At 39.9% G+C, this 15,015-nt stretch overlaps 1 protein-coding gene across 7 annotated transcripts in view; it reads left to right on the plus strand.

The window, feature by feature from the left end:
• LOC310778854 (muscleblind-like protein 2a) overlaps positions 1 to 14,703 on the plus strand; it is a 31,850-nt gene extending 17,147 nt beyond the window's left edge. For 2 of the 7 annotated variants that reach the window (XM_083639301.1, XM_083639300.1), the window contains exons 3-9: positions 1,797 to 1,961; positions 2,391 to 2,609; positions 4,114 to 4,368; positions 7,326 to 7,468; positions 8,858 to 8,893; positions 9,598 to 9,701; positions 10,437 to 14,703. In XM_083639301.1, the coding sequence (XP_083495427.1) occupies positions 1,797 to 1,961; positions 2,391 to 2,609; positions 4,114 to 4,368; positions 7,326 to 7,468; positions 8,858 to 8,893; positions 9,598 to 9,701; positions 10,437 to 10,561 (1,047 nt within the window). In that variant the 3' untranslated portion in view covers positions 10,562 to 14,703. Of the gene's footprint in view, positions 1 to 1,796; positions 1,962 to 2,390; positions 2,610 to 4,113; positions 4,369 to 6,849; positions 6,904 to 7,311; positions 7,469 to 8,857; positions 8,894 to 9,597; positions 9,702 to 10,436 lie in introns of all 7 variants that reach the window. The other 5 variants (XM_083639303.1, XM_083639304.1, XM_083639305.1 and 2 more) reach the window with 5 other exon arrangements.
• The last annotated feature ends 312 nt before the right edge of the window (positions 14,704 to 15,015 follow it).

A 15,015-nucleotide genomic window follows, 5' to 3' on the forward strand; every position in this document is an offset into this window, starting at 1 on the left:
TAATAATAATAATAATAATGGTGAAATTTGGTATTCATTCATTTTTATTTTAAATACTATGATTCTTAATGTGCACTAGTATGAAGGAAATTGATTATTTACATTTGAAGGTTTAAATGAGCTGAAGTATGCCAGAAGACGGTGCTTTGAATACAGGTTCAAAAGAAACGCGTCAGCAGCATCCCTGCTGCTGACTCCACTACACTGACGCTGAATGGCTTCTCATACAGTAGCATTTCACAAGCCATTCTCTGTTCATATGAGTGTGTAGGTAGGTTGCATGTAGTGGTTTTTTCTCATGGGATCTGGCTGCAGCACTTACCATGTCAGATTATCTGACACAATCTCACACCAGTCTCAAACACTACCAAATTGCATTACTGCCACCTACTAGTAGACACACAGTAAAATGACACTTGCTTACACAGATCAGCCCAAAGTGATCTTTTTAAAGCTATACCAAAGTATACACGGTATACACGGTATACACGGTTGTTTATTTTGGAAGCAGTATTTAATTAGCATTGAATTGCTCTGGAGTAATTTAAGTCAGAATATCTTATCTAAATATTTCCCCCTTCAAAATGACATCCTCTGTGACCAGATTGGTATCATGTGACCAGGCCAAGAGTTACGCAATAAATAGCTTCGTATCCAATTGTAATTTGATAGCGATACCTGCTAAGATGTCAAAGGCAGTGTCAATCCTTAATGAAACATAGTTGACAGTTAAACCCATGTGGACATTCCCAGAAAATAATTGGTATAAATCTCTTGGGAGAAATGCAAATGAGGTGCGATTAGTTCTCTGTTCAGTTGATTGAAGGATTTCTTTATTTCAATATGTAGGGCAGAGGAGGCTAATCTCTGATTAGGCTAATACTGTTTGATTGACAGAAATGACAGCATTAGGCTAATTTTAAAGTCTGATAGGAGACAATAATAGCCTGTTACTTTGAAGAACTTGTTATTGTCATATCAGTACAAGGCTCTTCAAATATCAAGCGAATCACCACCACTATCTGGCCTATCGCAGGGGAGATAAAGCATTGGTACAAGATGGACATCTGGATTGTTGTGAACCTGATTGGACAGTGACTAGTCCCGAACAAACTGTATTTTGGTGTCAAGAGATTCTCTATAGCAGTGTGGGCCATGACCCACTGGTGGGCCGTGGAGGTACTGCAGGTGGGCCGCGAGTGGTCTGCCTCTGTCAACCCTCCCAATTTACGCGGGCAATCAAATGGCTGTAGCGGGCTAATTTTTAAAGCTAGAGTCAAGATACTGGTGTCATATAAAACTAGAAGACCTAAGACATACATACCACAGGATTACTAACATGAATCACCTGATGATGATGTTTGTCATTATGTCATCATTGTATTGTCTCTTGTTCTCTGGTTGTTACCCCACACTACCATAAGCTTAGGAGTCATACATACATAATCTTTTTCTGTTCTAATTAACTCACAGATAGACAACAATAAGCAGTCAATTGGATTTGTCAAAGATCTTTCCATAGTGAGGGAATGGCATATCTCACAATTGCATTACAATCCTGTGATTTACCAATGATGAAATGGTCCAAATATTGAGTGGAACACTTGGAGCAAATTAAGTGAATTCTTGCGCCTTAATTATCAAGTAAAAAAAAAGTCTTATAAAATCGTCTAAAAACGTCTCAAATTTAAACCGTAGTGATAATTGGGGTTTTCGGATGAAAAAATGTATCGTTTGGATGAATATGAGAATCAGTGGCCTGACTGTTCCTGTGGTTTCTTTCTCTCTGAATGCAGGGTCGATGCTCAAGAGAAAACTGTAAGTATCTTCATCCACCTTCGCACCTAAAAACCCAGTTAGAGATAAATGGGCGCAACAATCTCATTCACCAGAAGACGGCAGCAGCGATGCTGGCCCAACAGATGCAGTTCATGATCCCTGGACCCAGCATGCAGTCTATGGTAAGTGACTCATAGTTTTTTTTTTTACATCATTCACTTGGCATAGAGCTGAACAGTCACGTGACATTTCTTGCCCCGGAAGTGAGTTTCCCATTCATTGTCTCCATAGACATTTTAAAAATCCTTATATAATGGGTTTTAAGGCTGGAACCAAGCCACCCTGTGACCTACTGAATCGTGGGTGACCATAAAACATTAAAAAAAAAATTATTTTTTTATTTTTGCTCCAACTGAAATGTTTTATGGTCACTCATGATTCAGTAGGTCACGGGTTAGCTTGGTTCCAGCCTTAAAACTTGTTATATAAGGATTTTTAGAAATGTCTATGGAGACAATGAATGGGGAACTCACTTCCGGGGCAAGAGATGTCACGTGACTGTTGAGCTCTATAGTGGCGCTTGACTTGACTCATAACCTCTCCTCCCATAGCCAACATTTCCTGTACCGCAGGGACTTGGTGCAAATCCCGGCCTTGGTTATGCTCCTTACATGACACCCTTGAGCCATCATGGAATGGGCCTGGTTCCCACTGAGATGCTCCCCAGCACCCAAGTCATGGTCCCCGGAAGCCCCTCCCTCACCATGCAGAGCTCCTCCTCCTCTTCTCCCTCCCTCTCACAGAAGCTGCAGCGCACAGACAAACTAGAGGTACCCAAGCACCACATTTATTTGACATAAAAATGACATTAAAGAGATACTGCTTTTTCCACTTTTTTCTGCCGAAAATCAATGTATATATGCACCATCAGAATCAGCTTTATTGTACAGTACACATACAAGGAATTTGACTCCGGTTTGCTTTGCTCTCAAAGTACTCACAGAAAAAGAAAAGAAAGAAAGGTATGCACAAGTTAAAACAGGCAAGGCAAAAGGGTACATTTAGACATTAGCACACATTTACAGTAACTAATACTATATAAGTGGTGTAAAGTGTCTATTTTAAAGGAAGGCTTTGCCGATTTTCAACACGCTTTGTATCATAATCTCGTTAATATAAAGCAGATGGACAGTGTTTACCTTCGGTATATGTTTTCTGCATCGAGTAATCCTCAATTTGACTGCCTGCAGAAACTCCGCCCCTGTCAGCTGGTATGGGTCATTAACGATCGTTAAGGCTCTCCATTCTCCGGATGTGTGCATACGGAAAAAACAAAAATAAACTATAACAGCCACCCCTGAGCAACATCTGTTCAATTCCGTGTCCAGAATGACGCGTAACGCATCCTTCTGGAGACGGAAGTGCTGGATTAAACTGCGGAGCTCTCTGTGCAGGAGAACATGAGGACAAGATAAAGGCTGCCCATCTGCATCATTGCTGACATTGTAATGATACAAAGAGCGTTGAAAATCGGCAAAGCCTCTCTTTAAGTGCGTATATATGAAAGAATGTGTATGTACAGTAAATCTATAAATAAGACACACAGGATTGTAAACAAAGGCTATGAGAGGGATCAGCCGAGCAGCATTTTGGTAAACAAACTGCGTCACTGGGTGGCAACGGCAATGGAACCCTATGGAGCCCAAGTGGCACGAGGCTTGAGTGTCTGACTCTAGCTGGCTAACTCTGTTTACATTTTAAAAACTGCGACAGTTCACACAACTTTAACACGACATGTATGTATATATTATACATCAAACTCTTGAGCTACTTCTGCTCTCACTCAGAATCTCAAAATATAAGCAATGTCATGTATAGTTTTTGAGATATTAACGTTTGTTTGGCACAACTCCTATTATTAACTGCCGCGGGGTTCCGCATTTCTGGGTGGCAAGTGACGTCACGCTGATTCGTCCTATAGAGGTATGTTTCCAGATAATATTGCACGGTTATATTCCTGAAAAAGTGGACGTTGTAGACAGGTTTCAATACAGATATGTTTCAGATATTTCGCTTATTTGCCGTTCAGTGTGAACGAGACTTTGAGTCAGGTATTGCACAGTTATTTCCCAGAAAACATACATCAAATCGTGAGGTGTCAGAGAATCAGCTGTCCAACACTTAGGTTTGCGGTTTTTGAGATTAGTATCCCTTTAATGCTCATTAGAATGCATAATATTCTGGCCACATCCTAAAAGCTGTCCATTAAAGTATCTAGTCTGATCTAATCTAATCTGCCTTTCTCTCCACGTCCTTATCGTGGCTGCCCCTCAGGTGTGCCGTGAATTTCAGCGAGGCAACTGTGCGAGAGGGGAGACAGACTGCCGCTTTGCTCACCCCAGCGACAGCCCAATGATCGACACCAGTGACAACACTGTCACCGTGTGCATGGACTACATGAAGAGCCGCTGCTCCAGGGAGAAGTGCAAGTATTTCCACCCGCCCGCACACTTACAGGCCAAACTCAAAGCCAGTCAACAGCAGGGCAACCAGACAGCTGTGGCAGCCCAGGCAGCAGCTGCAGCCATGGTAAGACAACCGCTTTCCCTGCTGCTGGAAAGTAGTTAAGCATGCAGAAAACACATTAAAGCTGCATTCAGTGATGTTTTTGTGTTCAAATAAGTGTTAAATGCCTCTATATTCTGACAGCAGTCACTGAAATAGAGTGTTTGGTCAGTGACTTGAAACCCCCAACCTCCCACTGTCCTCTATCTCTCTCCTGTAGCCCCGCAGGCAGGTGCAGACGTATCTCCACAACTGTAACTCGTAGAGACTCAGGGATGGCGTTGGATTCGGGGTGAAAAAATACATAATAGTCCTTTACAGGACATCGCGATCTGATCTTCTGTTTCCCAGAAGATGTCGACCTCCCACTATCCAATCAGAGAAATGTTGACATTTTCTGGGAAAGGGAAGGTCACATTGCGATGCTTCTAAAGGACTATATGTCTTTTTTCACCCTGTGAATCCAACGCCGTCACCCGTGAGTCTCTACGAGTTACGGTTGCAGAGATACATCCGCCCTTCCTGCAGGACTACAGGAGAGAGATAGAGGACAGCGGGGGGTGGGGCGGTTTCAAGTCACTGACCAAACACTCTATTTCAGTGATTGCTGTGAGAATATAGAGACATTTAACACTTATTTTAACACAAAAACATTGCTGAATGCAGCTTTAACCTCAGGTTTATTCAAATGGAATACTGTGTATGCTGTGTTCGCCATGACATCATAGAATGTGGAGCGCTGCTTTGTTTGTATTTCAGTCATAGTATCATTTGTAAAGTGACATCTACTGTAGAGGTATAGTCTATCTATACTTTCAACTGACGTCTACAGTAAATGTCTAGTAAAACCTCAAATGTGACTTTAGCTGTTAGATTCTTCAACTCGTAAAAGCCCGAGGCTAGGTTATTCAGGCTCATTTATAGCTGTAAGGAGGCACAGTGACATTTGTAAATGTGGTCTGTTGTTAAACTTATACCAGGCACTCAATAGACTGAACTGGCACTGTAGTGCAATCAACTCAGAAATATCTTGTAAATATAATAATATAATAATATTATAATATAATAATAATATAATGTAATATCAGTTTTATGCCTGCAGTATGAAAACTTGGTAGTAGCTAGCTATCCAGTTTCACTTATAATGTGACAACTGTCTGCCTGGTCAAGTGCAAACATGCTTAACGTCACAGTATCGATCAATGCTATACTGCAGTGCAGAAACTTGATTATTTAAAAGTTTCCTTTGGTTTTCTTTCCCTGCTGTTCGCGCTTTCTGACTTGCTAACTCTTGCTAAATAAAACCAAATATTTTCTGCGCGGTGGTGCAGTGGTAGCGCTGTCGCCTCACAGCAAGAAGGTCCTGGGTTTCGATTCCCGCCTGGGACGCTGTGGGCGCTGAGGGTGTGTCCCCAGTGCCTACTGCCCAGGTGGGCTCGTCAAAAAGGGCCTTTCTGTGCAGAGTTTTTGCATGTGCTCCCCGTGCTCCCCTGGGGTTTCTCCAGATAGGAACCCCCCCCCCCCGCTAAAAACAGGCCAAAAAAAAAAAAAGATACTGAAGAAATGTTGCTTCAGTCAAATGTGTTCTCGTCTTTCCATTGCCTTTCTTGTATTTAATTTGCATTCTGGTTACTCCTTCATTTACATTGTGTTTCCTCTATGTTTTTTGCATGAGCGCTAGGTTTATTTTTTGATCTAACAAAAACCAGGACTGCTTTTATGTGTTATGTTATGAAGTACAAGTCGTTGAGACATCCTAATTATACTGTAGAAGTAGTTTTTCTACATTACAACAAATGTATTTAGAGAAACATAGGATTAGCTGAGGACAGGAATTCCCCCAAATAGCCTGGATCTTATGCCAGCTTTTCTTATAGTAAACAGAGCTCCACATTCTGTATGATATGGGATCAATTCTCTCTCTCTGTTCATATTGTGTTACATTGTTTTTGGCAAGTCCTAATCTAAACCTCAGAGGTCTGTCATTTAGCTACAAAATAGCCATACAATTCTTCACTGCTTTACATTGGTATCCTCTTCCTTAAAGCTGTATTGTCAATGTATGTATTCCTGAATTATATTGTGTTCAGTAGCTTTGATCACCTGATAGCGGTAGTGTTCCGATTATGCTTAACAACCACTGATCAACTAACATTGTGTTAAGTGATCAATTTACAGTGAAAATGACAGACAACAGTGTACAGTAGTGTTCTAAATCTTACTTGACAAAGCTATTGATTAATTGTACATGCTGACGTACTAATTCAGGAGGAACACTGTAGTTAGTTTGTCCTTGAATCTGTTATTTTGGTTACTACTGTGCATGCATATTGTTTTGATGTGGTATACTGCATTCAGATTATTTTGTTTTGTTTTTCCTTCTCACCTATCCACAATGCAATGCTGTCCCCCATGACGCACCTCTGCTTGCTGTTACCTGTATGTTAATACGCTTGAATCCCATTGGCCCACTGCCATCATGTGCTCGCTGCCTGCTATTAAAAGACTCAGTCGACTGCCAAAGCAATGAAGCGACCCCTCGAGACAACTGTAGACCTGGTATTTTCACCTTTTGCTTTGCATGTAGCTATTAATTATACTATAATAACATTTGATTTTTGCCATTTTTGGTTTGACAACCTCTTAAAGTCCCATGTGTTGTATTTGTGTACAGACTCATTTACCATCAGTTTATCATTAAGTGCTTAATGTGAGTGATATTTTTAAATGTGTTTGGTTGAAGCATTATTGCATTTACATTTTGATCATAAAACCTTGCTTGATATATTGTTTTCATGCTGTGGTAGCAGTAGCCTTTATTGTGTAGTCATGTCTGTTCTGTTCCATCGTTTTTTCAAAATAAATAGTATATGCATTAAGAGTGTGTGCACCACGTAGACAGACAGAAGAGAGTTTGGGAGGGCTTTTGACTGTTGTTGTTGTTGTCTCTCCTCTTGTCACTTTCAGGCCTTTCCCCACAGCATCATGCAACCGCTACCAAAGAGACAAGCTCTCGAGAAGAGCAATGGGCTCAACTCTATCTTCAATCCCAGCTTTTTGCACTACCAACAGGCTCTGGCCAACGCACAGTTCCAGCAGCCCACAGCGGCATTCTTTCCTACAGGTAAGGGAGCGTCAAAGACAGATTGCTGCTATTCTGGGGGGAGATTAGATGTCTTTTCATATTGCTCACCGTCACATACTGTACAGAGATAAAGATGAAATGATAGTGTTTTATTCAGTGTGGTTGGAGTTATGTGAATGTTCTGCACTGTGCAGTCTGCATGCTTTAAGAACGTGATGGTCTGTCGGCAGTCCATGTATTATCAGCAGAATGGTGCTGCCTATGGAGGCCTAATGTATTGAAGTACATCTCCTTGGGTCTCAATTGAATCTAGAAGTCTAGAAGTAAAATGGAATCCTAACTCTAAAAAGAGTTTTTGGTCAATGGCGTGCTGAATGTAGATGCATGTGATCTATTAAATTGCCAGCTTAAGTGTTTCTGTCATCACTTTCTGTGGCTTTCTAGTAATAATTGAAACCATACAAACTTACCCTGGCTTTTACTGTGTAAGATGGTGCTTTGTCTTCCTGCCTTGCACTTCTACCCTTTGTCAGTCAGTGATTAATGTACATAGTACTTTCTTCAGCATGCATATCCCTCTTAGAACCTCGGTACACTGTCTTACTCTATGGGGCTTGTTTGTATATGTTCATTGCTCACTGAACTAAAGGTCTATGGCAGTGGTTCCCAACCTTAGGGTCGCGACCCTAAGTGGGGTCGCCTGGAATTCAAATAGGGTCGCCTGAAATGTCTTAAAAAATATATATATATATATATATATACACCAGACCCAATTTAATACTACCGAAGATGATTAGGGTAATTTTTTTTTTTTTTTTTTTTTAACTTATTTTTTAGTTCTGAGTTTAAAGTGATAATCTGTAAGATTTCAGCTTTGTTCTCTTGGGTGACACCTATGGCGATGAGTGGTAATTGCAGGTGACATCCAAACAGTGTTGCATTATGTGACATTACTAATGACACATAATGTCACTATATACTGCAAAGGCTTCCATCAATGGACCATAGCCTCAATCAACATTGTGAGTGACTCTTAATTTAATCATTTTTATTTAGATGAAAATCTTTGAGATTATAACTTTAAATCAGTATTCTGAGAATAAAGTCAGAGTTTTGAGATTAAAGTCAGAATTCTCAGATTAAAGACAGAATTCTGTGGGGGAAAAGAAGCATACTATGTGACATCACTGACAATGTCACTGATGACATTATCGATGGTGTCCCAGAATTTGAATGCCGCGGGTCCCTAGATTTTTGCGACATCAAAATAGGGTCATGAGCCAAAAAAGGTTGGGAACCCCTGGTCTCCTCTGGTTTCTCTGTTGGGGCACACACGCCTGCATTCACTACACTGATATGTGTCAATCCTGCTCGACAGCAGTCTCAACCTAACCTGTGTTTTCCACTTTCCATTACATAATCATACAGGGTCAGTCTTTTGCATGGCTCCTGCTACCAGCGTTGGTAGGTCCCTTGCTTATTTTTTCTAGCACTCTGTGTCTTGTTATGAATGGAGGACATTCTTACAGTTGATTTAAAAGATATTCATGTTATCTAAGCACAAGTACGATGAACAGAACACCACTCTGAATCAGGGTCCAACACTCGGGAACTCTCGTTAGTGGCACATATCCTCAAATGGCCTGAGAAGAGGTTTCTTTAAGTCCGTTTTTGCGTGTGTAATGATGGTGTCGGATATAATTTGGCGCTTTGCTCAGCATCCTTGAACACTCCCGATTTTGTAAATCAACTTGCAGCAATATATTTTGTATGTGATCATCACTCTTTCGACTGTCCAGATACACACAGCGTAGGACAATCATTCAGTAGTGTCTTATACTTTTAAATTTTCCCACTTGTAATCCCCCCCCCCCCCCTCCAAAAACTATTGATTAGTTTAATTAACATTACTGTACATGTCTTCTCTTTTAGGATGTAAAATTATGGGCAAATTTCCTAAGCCTTTTATCAGCCGCCCTCTATGATGTCTTGTCACTGTCTTGCTTTGCTGTGTGATCGCATGTCATCTGCTGGTCTAACCCAATGATGGCTTGCTGCTAATGTCATTTTGTATTTGCCCGGCAAGAGAGATGGAGAAAAGTGTTGCTATGGTTACCATAATGCTCCACCTACCTTTTCATTGCTTTCATGGTTCCCTTCCCGAAAAGTGCCCATGATGTACAGTCACTACAGTGCTACGCCTGCTACTGTCTCTGCAGCAACTACCCCCGCCACAAGTGTCCCCTACGCAGCAACAGCACCAGCCAATCAGGTTTGCTCCTTTTAAAAGCTTTCTTGCAGAAATCCTTGCGCTCTAAATACATGCTTTTTATTAAAGGAGGGGAGACACTTTGTCAGCGTAGCATTACCCTGCTTGCATTGTCTGTCATTGAGCTTCATCTACGTTACTTTAGACCTTTATTAGAACTAATAGTCTACATCTCATCTATTTCATGTACAACAGGCAGCGCTTATTTAGAGATCTTTCATCTGCAAATAGTCGTGTTGCATAAGTATCTTTTTTGCTTTGTTCAATGTCAAATAATATTTCCCCCCTTCTTTCTTTTAAATCAATGTGCAGTTCCAAATGCTCTCTTGATTGAGGAGGGAATAGATAAAACAGTGGTAGCTTAAGGACCTAAATGGTATTAGTGCTGTTAGTAGTTATAACAGCATTAATAATACCAACTATAAGTACTGATCTACCCTGGTCATGTTTTTGTTTGTTAAATAGAAGCTCGTTGTGAGAAATCTTCAGGCGTGGTGATGTTATGTTTTCTTTTCTCAGATTTGTTGTTTTAGCTCTTCAGTAACCTGTGTTTATTTAATTTTGACAATTTTATATCCATTGTCATGATGATGATGATGGTATTGGTGGCGATTCGTATTGAGCACTTGATGACCTCTCAGTGATATAAAGAAACATGTACTTGGACCAAGGTGTACCTAAAAGTACGTTTCCATTGTGTGCAACCATTGACTGACATGTCTTCTGCTTCTGAAACAGATCATCCTCAAGTAACCACCAGAAAAGGAAGCCAGTGCCAAGTTGCTGCTGCTAACGGCCCTAAACATCCTCTCTGTAAATACTACATTAGCACCATACACAATCTACAACAAGCTGCATGCTGATAAGATGATCATTGAGTAAAAGGCGTAGACGTACTTTGATCTGCGATAAGAAATTATATAGCTGAATTGCTAGGATTATATTCTGTTAGATTCTGTTAGTTATGTGTCACAGAGGATTATTGTATGAGCAGTATACACCAAAAGCCCCTATACATCTGGCAGTAACATGCAAATGGGTGGTCAGATTGTAATCAGATAGCACGGGGGGGGGGACGACACAAACACAAAAACGCATCAAATCCAGGTGTAAATGCACCCAAGATACATTGAAGATCTGATCATCCAAAGCACCTCTGGATGTGGTCAGAGACACATTTAACCACATTAACAACAACATTGAAATACAGTGGGTCTCCAATCCACGAAGAGGAAGTATGTAAATGAAACGAATTGCCTAAACTTTTGTGCATGAATCCAACCCAGAAACACACGCAGGCAGCTCAGATAGTAACATCCTTGTCAAAAACGGATCGTCAGGATCCTCGTGGATGGGGAACAAGCGAGAAGGTTTTTACTGTTTTTACTAGGACTTATTACAAGAGGATAGTGATGTGCATGACAGTCTACTTTTGGTGAGTGAAAGAATTGGATTACATACAGTGTGTATACTGGAGATGCATATGAATAGCAGGTGTAAATGTGATGCGGCTACATCACATCCTGATATGAGATGCATGTTAATGGCGGGTGTAAAGGGGCCCTCATTGCAGTATGTTCAGATGTATTCATCGTGATGATATTGAAGAAGGACTTCTTTTTTCACTCTTGAATGTTTCATGTAAGCCAGTGTTGTAGTCGAGTCAGACTCGAGTCTGAGTCTTGGACTCATGTTCAGGACTCGTGACTCGACTTGGACTTGAACACTCATGACTCGGACTTGGACTCAAGACTCGAGGATACATGCATTCGAACTCAGAAGTTGGAAACTCGGACTTAGACTTAGTAATTGATAAAGACTGTTTTTTGGGGGGGGGTTTTGCGGGGGGGGTTCCTATCTTGAGGAAACCCCAGGGGAGCACGGGGAGAACATGCAAGCTCCACACAGAAAGGCCCTTTTTGATGACCTCACTTGGGCTGTAGCCACTGCGGACATGGGAATCGGGACACAGCGTCCCAGGCGGCAATCGAACCCAGGACATTCTTGCTGTGAGGCGACAGCGCTGCAGTGACAATATTCAATTTCGTGCAAGGGCAGGCACATTCCACCTAAATGTGGATTCACATTCAGTAACTCTGGACTCGGACTCAGGTAATGGGGACTTGACTCTGGCTCGTCTTTGGTGAATCAGACTCGAACACGGGGGACTTGAGACTGGACTTGGACTCGAGATACATGTATAGTGACTTGACTACAACACTGATGTAAGCTCACATAAAATGGTATTTCTCACAGTGATGATTTAGTGCCAGAGTTCATTTTGATTTGAACAAACTCATAAAAAGCACTTCTATTTTAGCTCCACATTGTAAAGATTTAATTTGGCAATTCAGTCAGACTCCCTGTTTCCCCCACAGAGCGGGATCAGTGCGCCACCTGCTGGTGTGCCTTTACTTTGCATTGTGTTTGCTGAGAGAAAATCTCATCCAGTGAGTGAGCAGTTGGATCATTGATCAGGCCGGTGGGCAGCTTGTTGTTGCGCCCTCAAGTGGTCCACACCTGTGGCATTGGCCCGACCGTGTGGAGACTAAATGCACGACATTTTTGGGAAGAGCCTGCACAGCCATAGAAGTATGCTCAATCAGAGTGTATGTATAATTACTGATGATATTCAAACTAAAGTTCTGGTGATAGTTAAAGGTTTGGGTAGTTTGTGAACTATTAGTCTTAAAGTCACAAAGACAGTTGTCAATATTGTTTTATTTGAATGCTAGAAGTGCCTAAGGAATTGTGCATACAATGACAACCAAGCATCTTTAAAAAACTTTGTGTGAAAATTACACAACTAAATATTAACAGCGCAATTCATTCAATCCACTCTCCCACTTCAGTCACATCTGAAATGTTACACAATGCTAAGCCAGTGCATTAGTACTGTGTACACCTATTAAGGTTTAGTCTTTCAGTGCATTTTCATTGATGCTCAAGTTTCTATGTTCTATATGGTGGATTTATTATCCATCAGAATTTTATTTTGTTTCACTTTTAAGATGACTTAGTAGTTTCCAAGACAGTGATCTGAGATCAAGTGGACTGAGAGGATGCTTGTTTCTATACATGAGTCTCTTAATTTGTCTAATGCACAGTATCCATGCTTTGTTTGAAATTTGTAGTAGAATGATATAGAAAGTAGAGTTTTTGGTGAAATTAGGTGTGGTATGATTATCACATTATGCAATTCGGAGTCCTTCATATATGTCAATTATGTTAAACTGTTACACTCTAGTCTGCTGTTTGAAACTAGCACAGGACAGAGTGGACGTTTTGTCTGGTCAAATGTCAATGGAAGAAAATTAATATGAAAAGAATACTTCTCTCTTAGATATGTATTCTTTTCCTGATAATTTTTTATATACCTTTTATTTCTTTTTATTTTGCAAACAGTATGGTTCCAATATTCTTTTCAAGCAACTGAAATAAGTTTTGCATAAAATACGGAAGGTTTGTATGTATGATTATCTCAGACAATCCACCAAGATACTTTGTGCTTGTTCTCAAATCTTTGTTCTTCTTCTTTTCACCATGTGTTATATATTTACATTGTGAAACTTTTTACACATTGTTGGATGGAATATAAGGAATATAATCACATACTTTTTTTTAGTTTAACATTAGCTAAGAAGAAATTTAAAATGTATTCTGTTATATTTTAAGATGAATGTAATTTATTAAACTGACTTAAACTCTGCTGGAGGTTCCTCAAAGGGCCTTGACCTGTTGCATTAGCCTATGAAAAGCCGTCTGTGTTCAGGGATTGAATGTTGGAGCGATGTCAAGCTTAAACATTCCATCCATGTCACTGCCTTGTCACCTGTACAGGACAACAAACCTTTGTATGAGCAAGGCTGTATAATTGCTTGTATGTACAATTCTATTGTATAGGTCACATTTTACAAAAAAAAAAAAAAAAAAAGTTTCATGATAGTGTGGTATAACTGCTTTGATTTGTTGCTGTGGCAACCTGAAGTTGCAATGATAAAAACCTGTATTTTTGTAGATGTTTTTCCCCCCCTCTTCACCCTAGCAGATTAGATTGTAATGCCAGACATTTGACTTTCTTATACCATGGGAAAATGATGTAGATTTTCCAGTAAAAACAGATTTTTGGAATATAAATTCTGGGTTTCAAATATGGTTTCACTGCATGTAACATCTCACAGCAAAAAATATATTCCACCGTTCGAGAAACCGGACCTTTTGACAGGAACCCCTGGGCTCTTACAGAGTTAAGCAGTTGTTTTCAATGGTTCAGTAGCTATTTAGAATTGCACTTTGTTCCCAGAATATAATTCCTTTCAAATTGTAGGTCTCTTATATGTATTTGACAATTTTGCCCTTTATTTTAACTGCAAAGAAAAGGCATATTTCACAATGAAACTTAACGGTTTTGTAAACCGAATGATCATTTCATTTTTGGCAAAATGCTTGAATGTCATACATGATACATCTGCACATGCAAGTCATTTGAGATTTTAGATCAGCCAGTCAAAAGAGGCAGAGTCAGAATGTTTGCTCCTGTTGACTGATGGAAACATTAGCACTTTCTGAGGAGTTAGAAAGCTGAGAAGACAAGTTTTTGGGGGGGAACTTTGCCTTACCTTTGATCTATTGTCCCTATAAGTTTGTATGTGTCCATTAGTTATCGAATTCATATTGTGTGGGAAGTCAAATAGATTTCACTGGACTATTCTGAGAAATTATCACCGCAGGAGTTTTCAGTTTTAGGCCAAAATGACAGATTGTAAAATTGCCATTATAAATGGTTAAACTCTGATGAAGCTCCTGGGTCAATGCTATTTGGTTCCATCTGCAGTGTCCTAGACTGGGCCTAAATATACAATTTTATTCATTTATTAAAATCTATTGTGTGACAATTTAAAATGTTTTATTTGTGCATAATTATATGTTCTTTTTATGTGAATAGTTTTGTTCCAGTAAATCCAATGTTGTGTAAAATCTAATGTTGGAAAATAAATAAATATAAGTTGAGTAAATGCCATGTGTGAGTTCTGTGTTCGATTCTGCACTGTACATATGCATCATTTTACATGCTGGGCTCATTCTAAGACAGTACTAGATGTAGACCTTAAAAGGTTTGCCCCTTTTTTTATTATTCTGCTATAAAAAAGACAAATTTGATTGATAGGAAATCATACAGAAATCTCATTCAAATATCGGCTATACAGTATATATTATGTATAGTCTACTGTAAATGAGTATGCACATGGCACAATTAAAAGAAACTACAACAATCTCAGGTAGTTCTGTGCGAAATTGCTCTTGTAGAAGAAAAGAT

This window comes from Poromitra crassiceps (genome assembly GCF_964638095.1).
Source record: "Poromitra crassiceps genome assembly, chromosome: 6".
Taxonomy (NCBI): Eukaryota; Metazoa; Chordata; class Actinopteri; order Beryciformes; family Melamphaidae; genus Poromitra; species Poromitra crassiceps.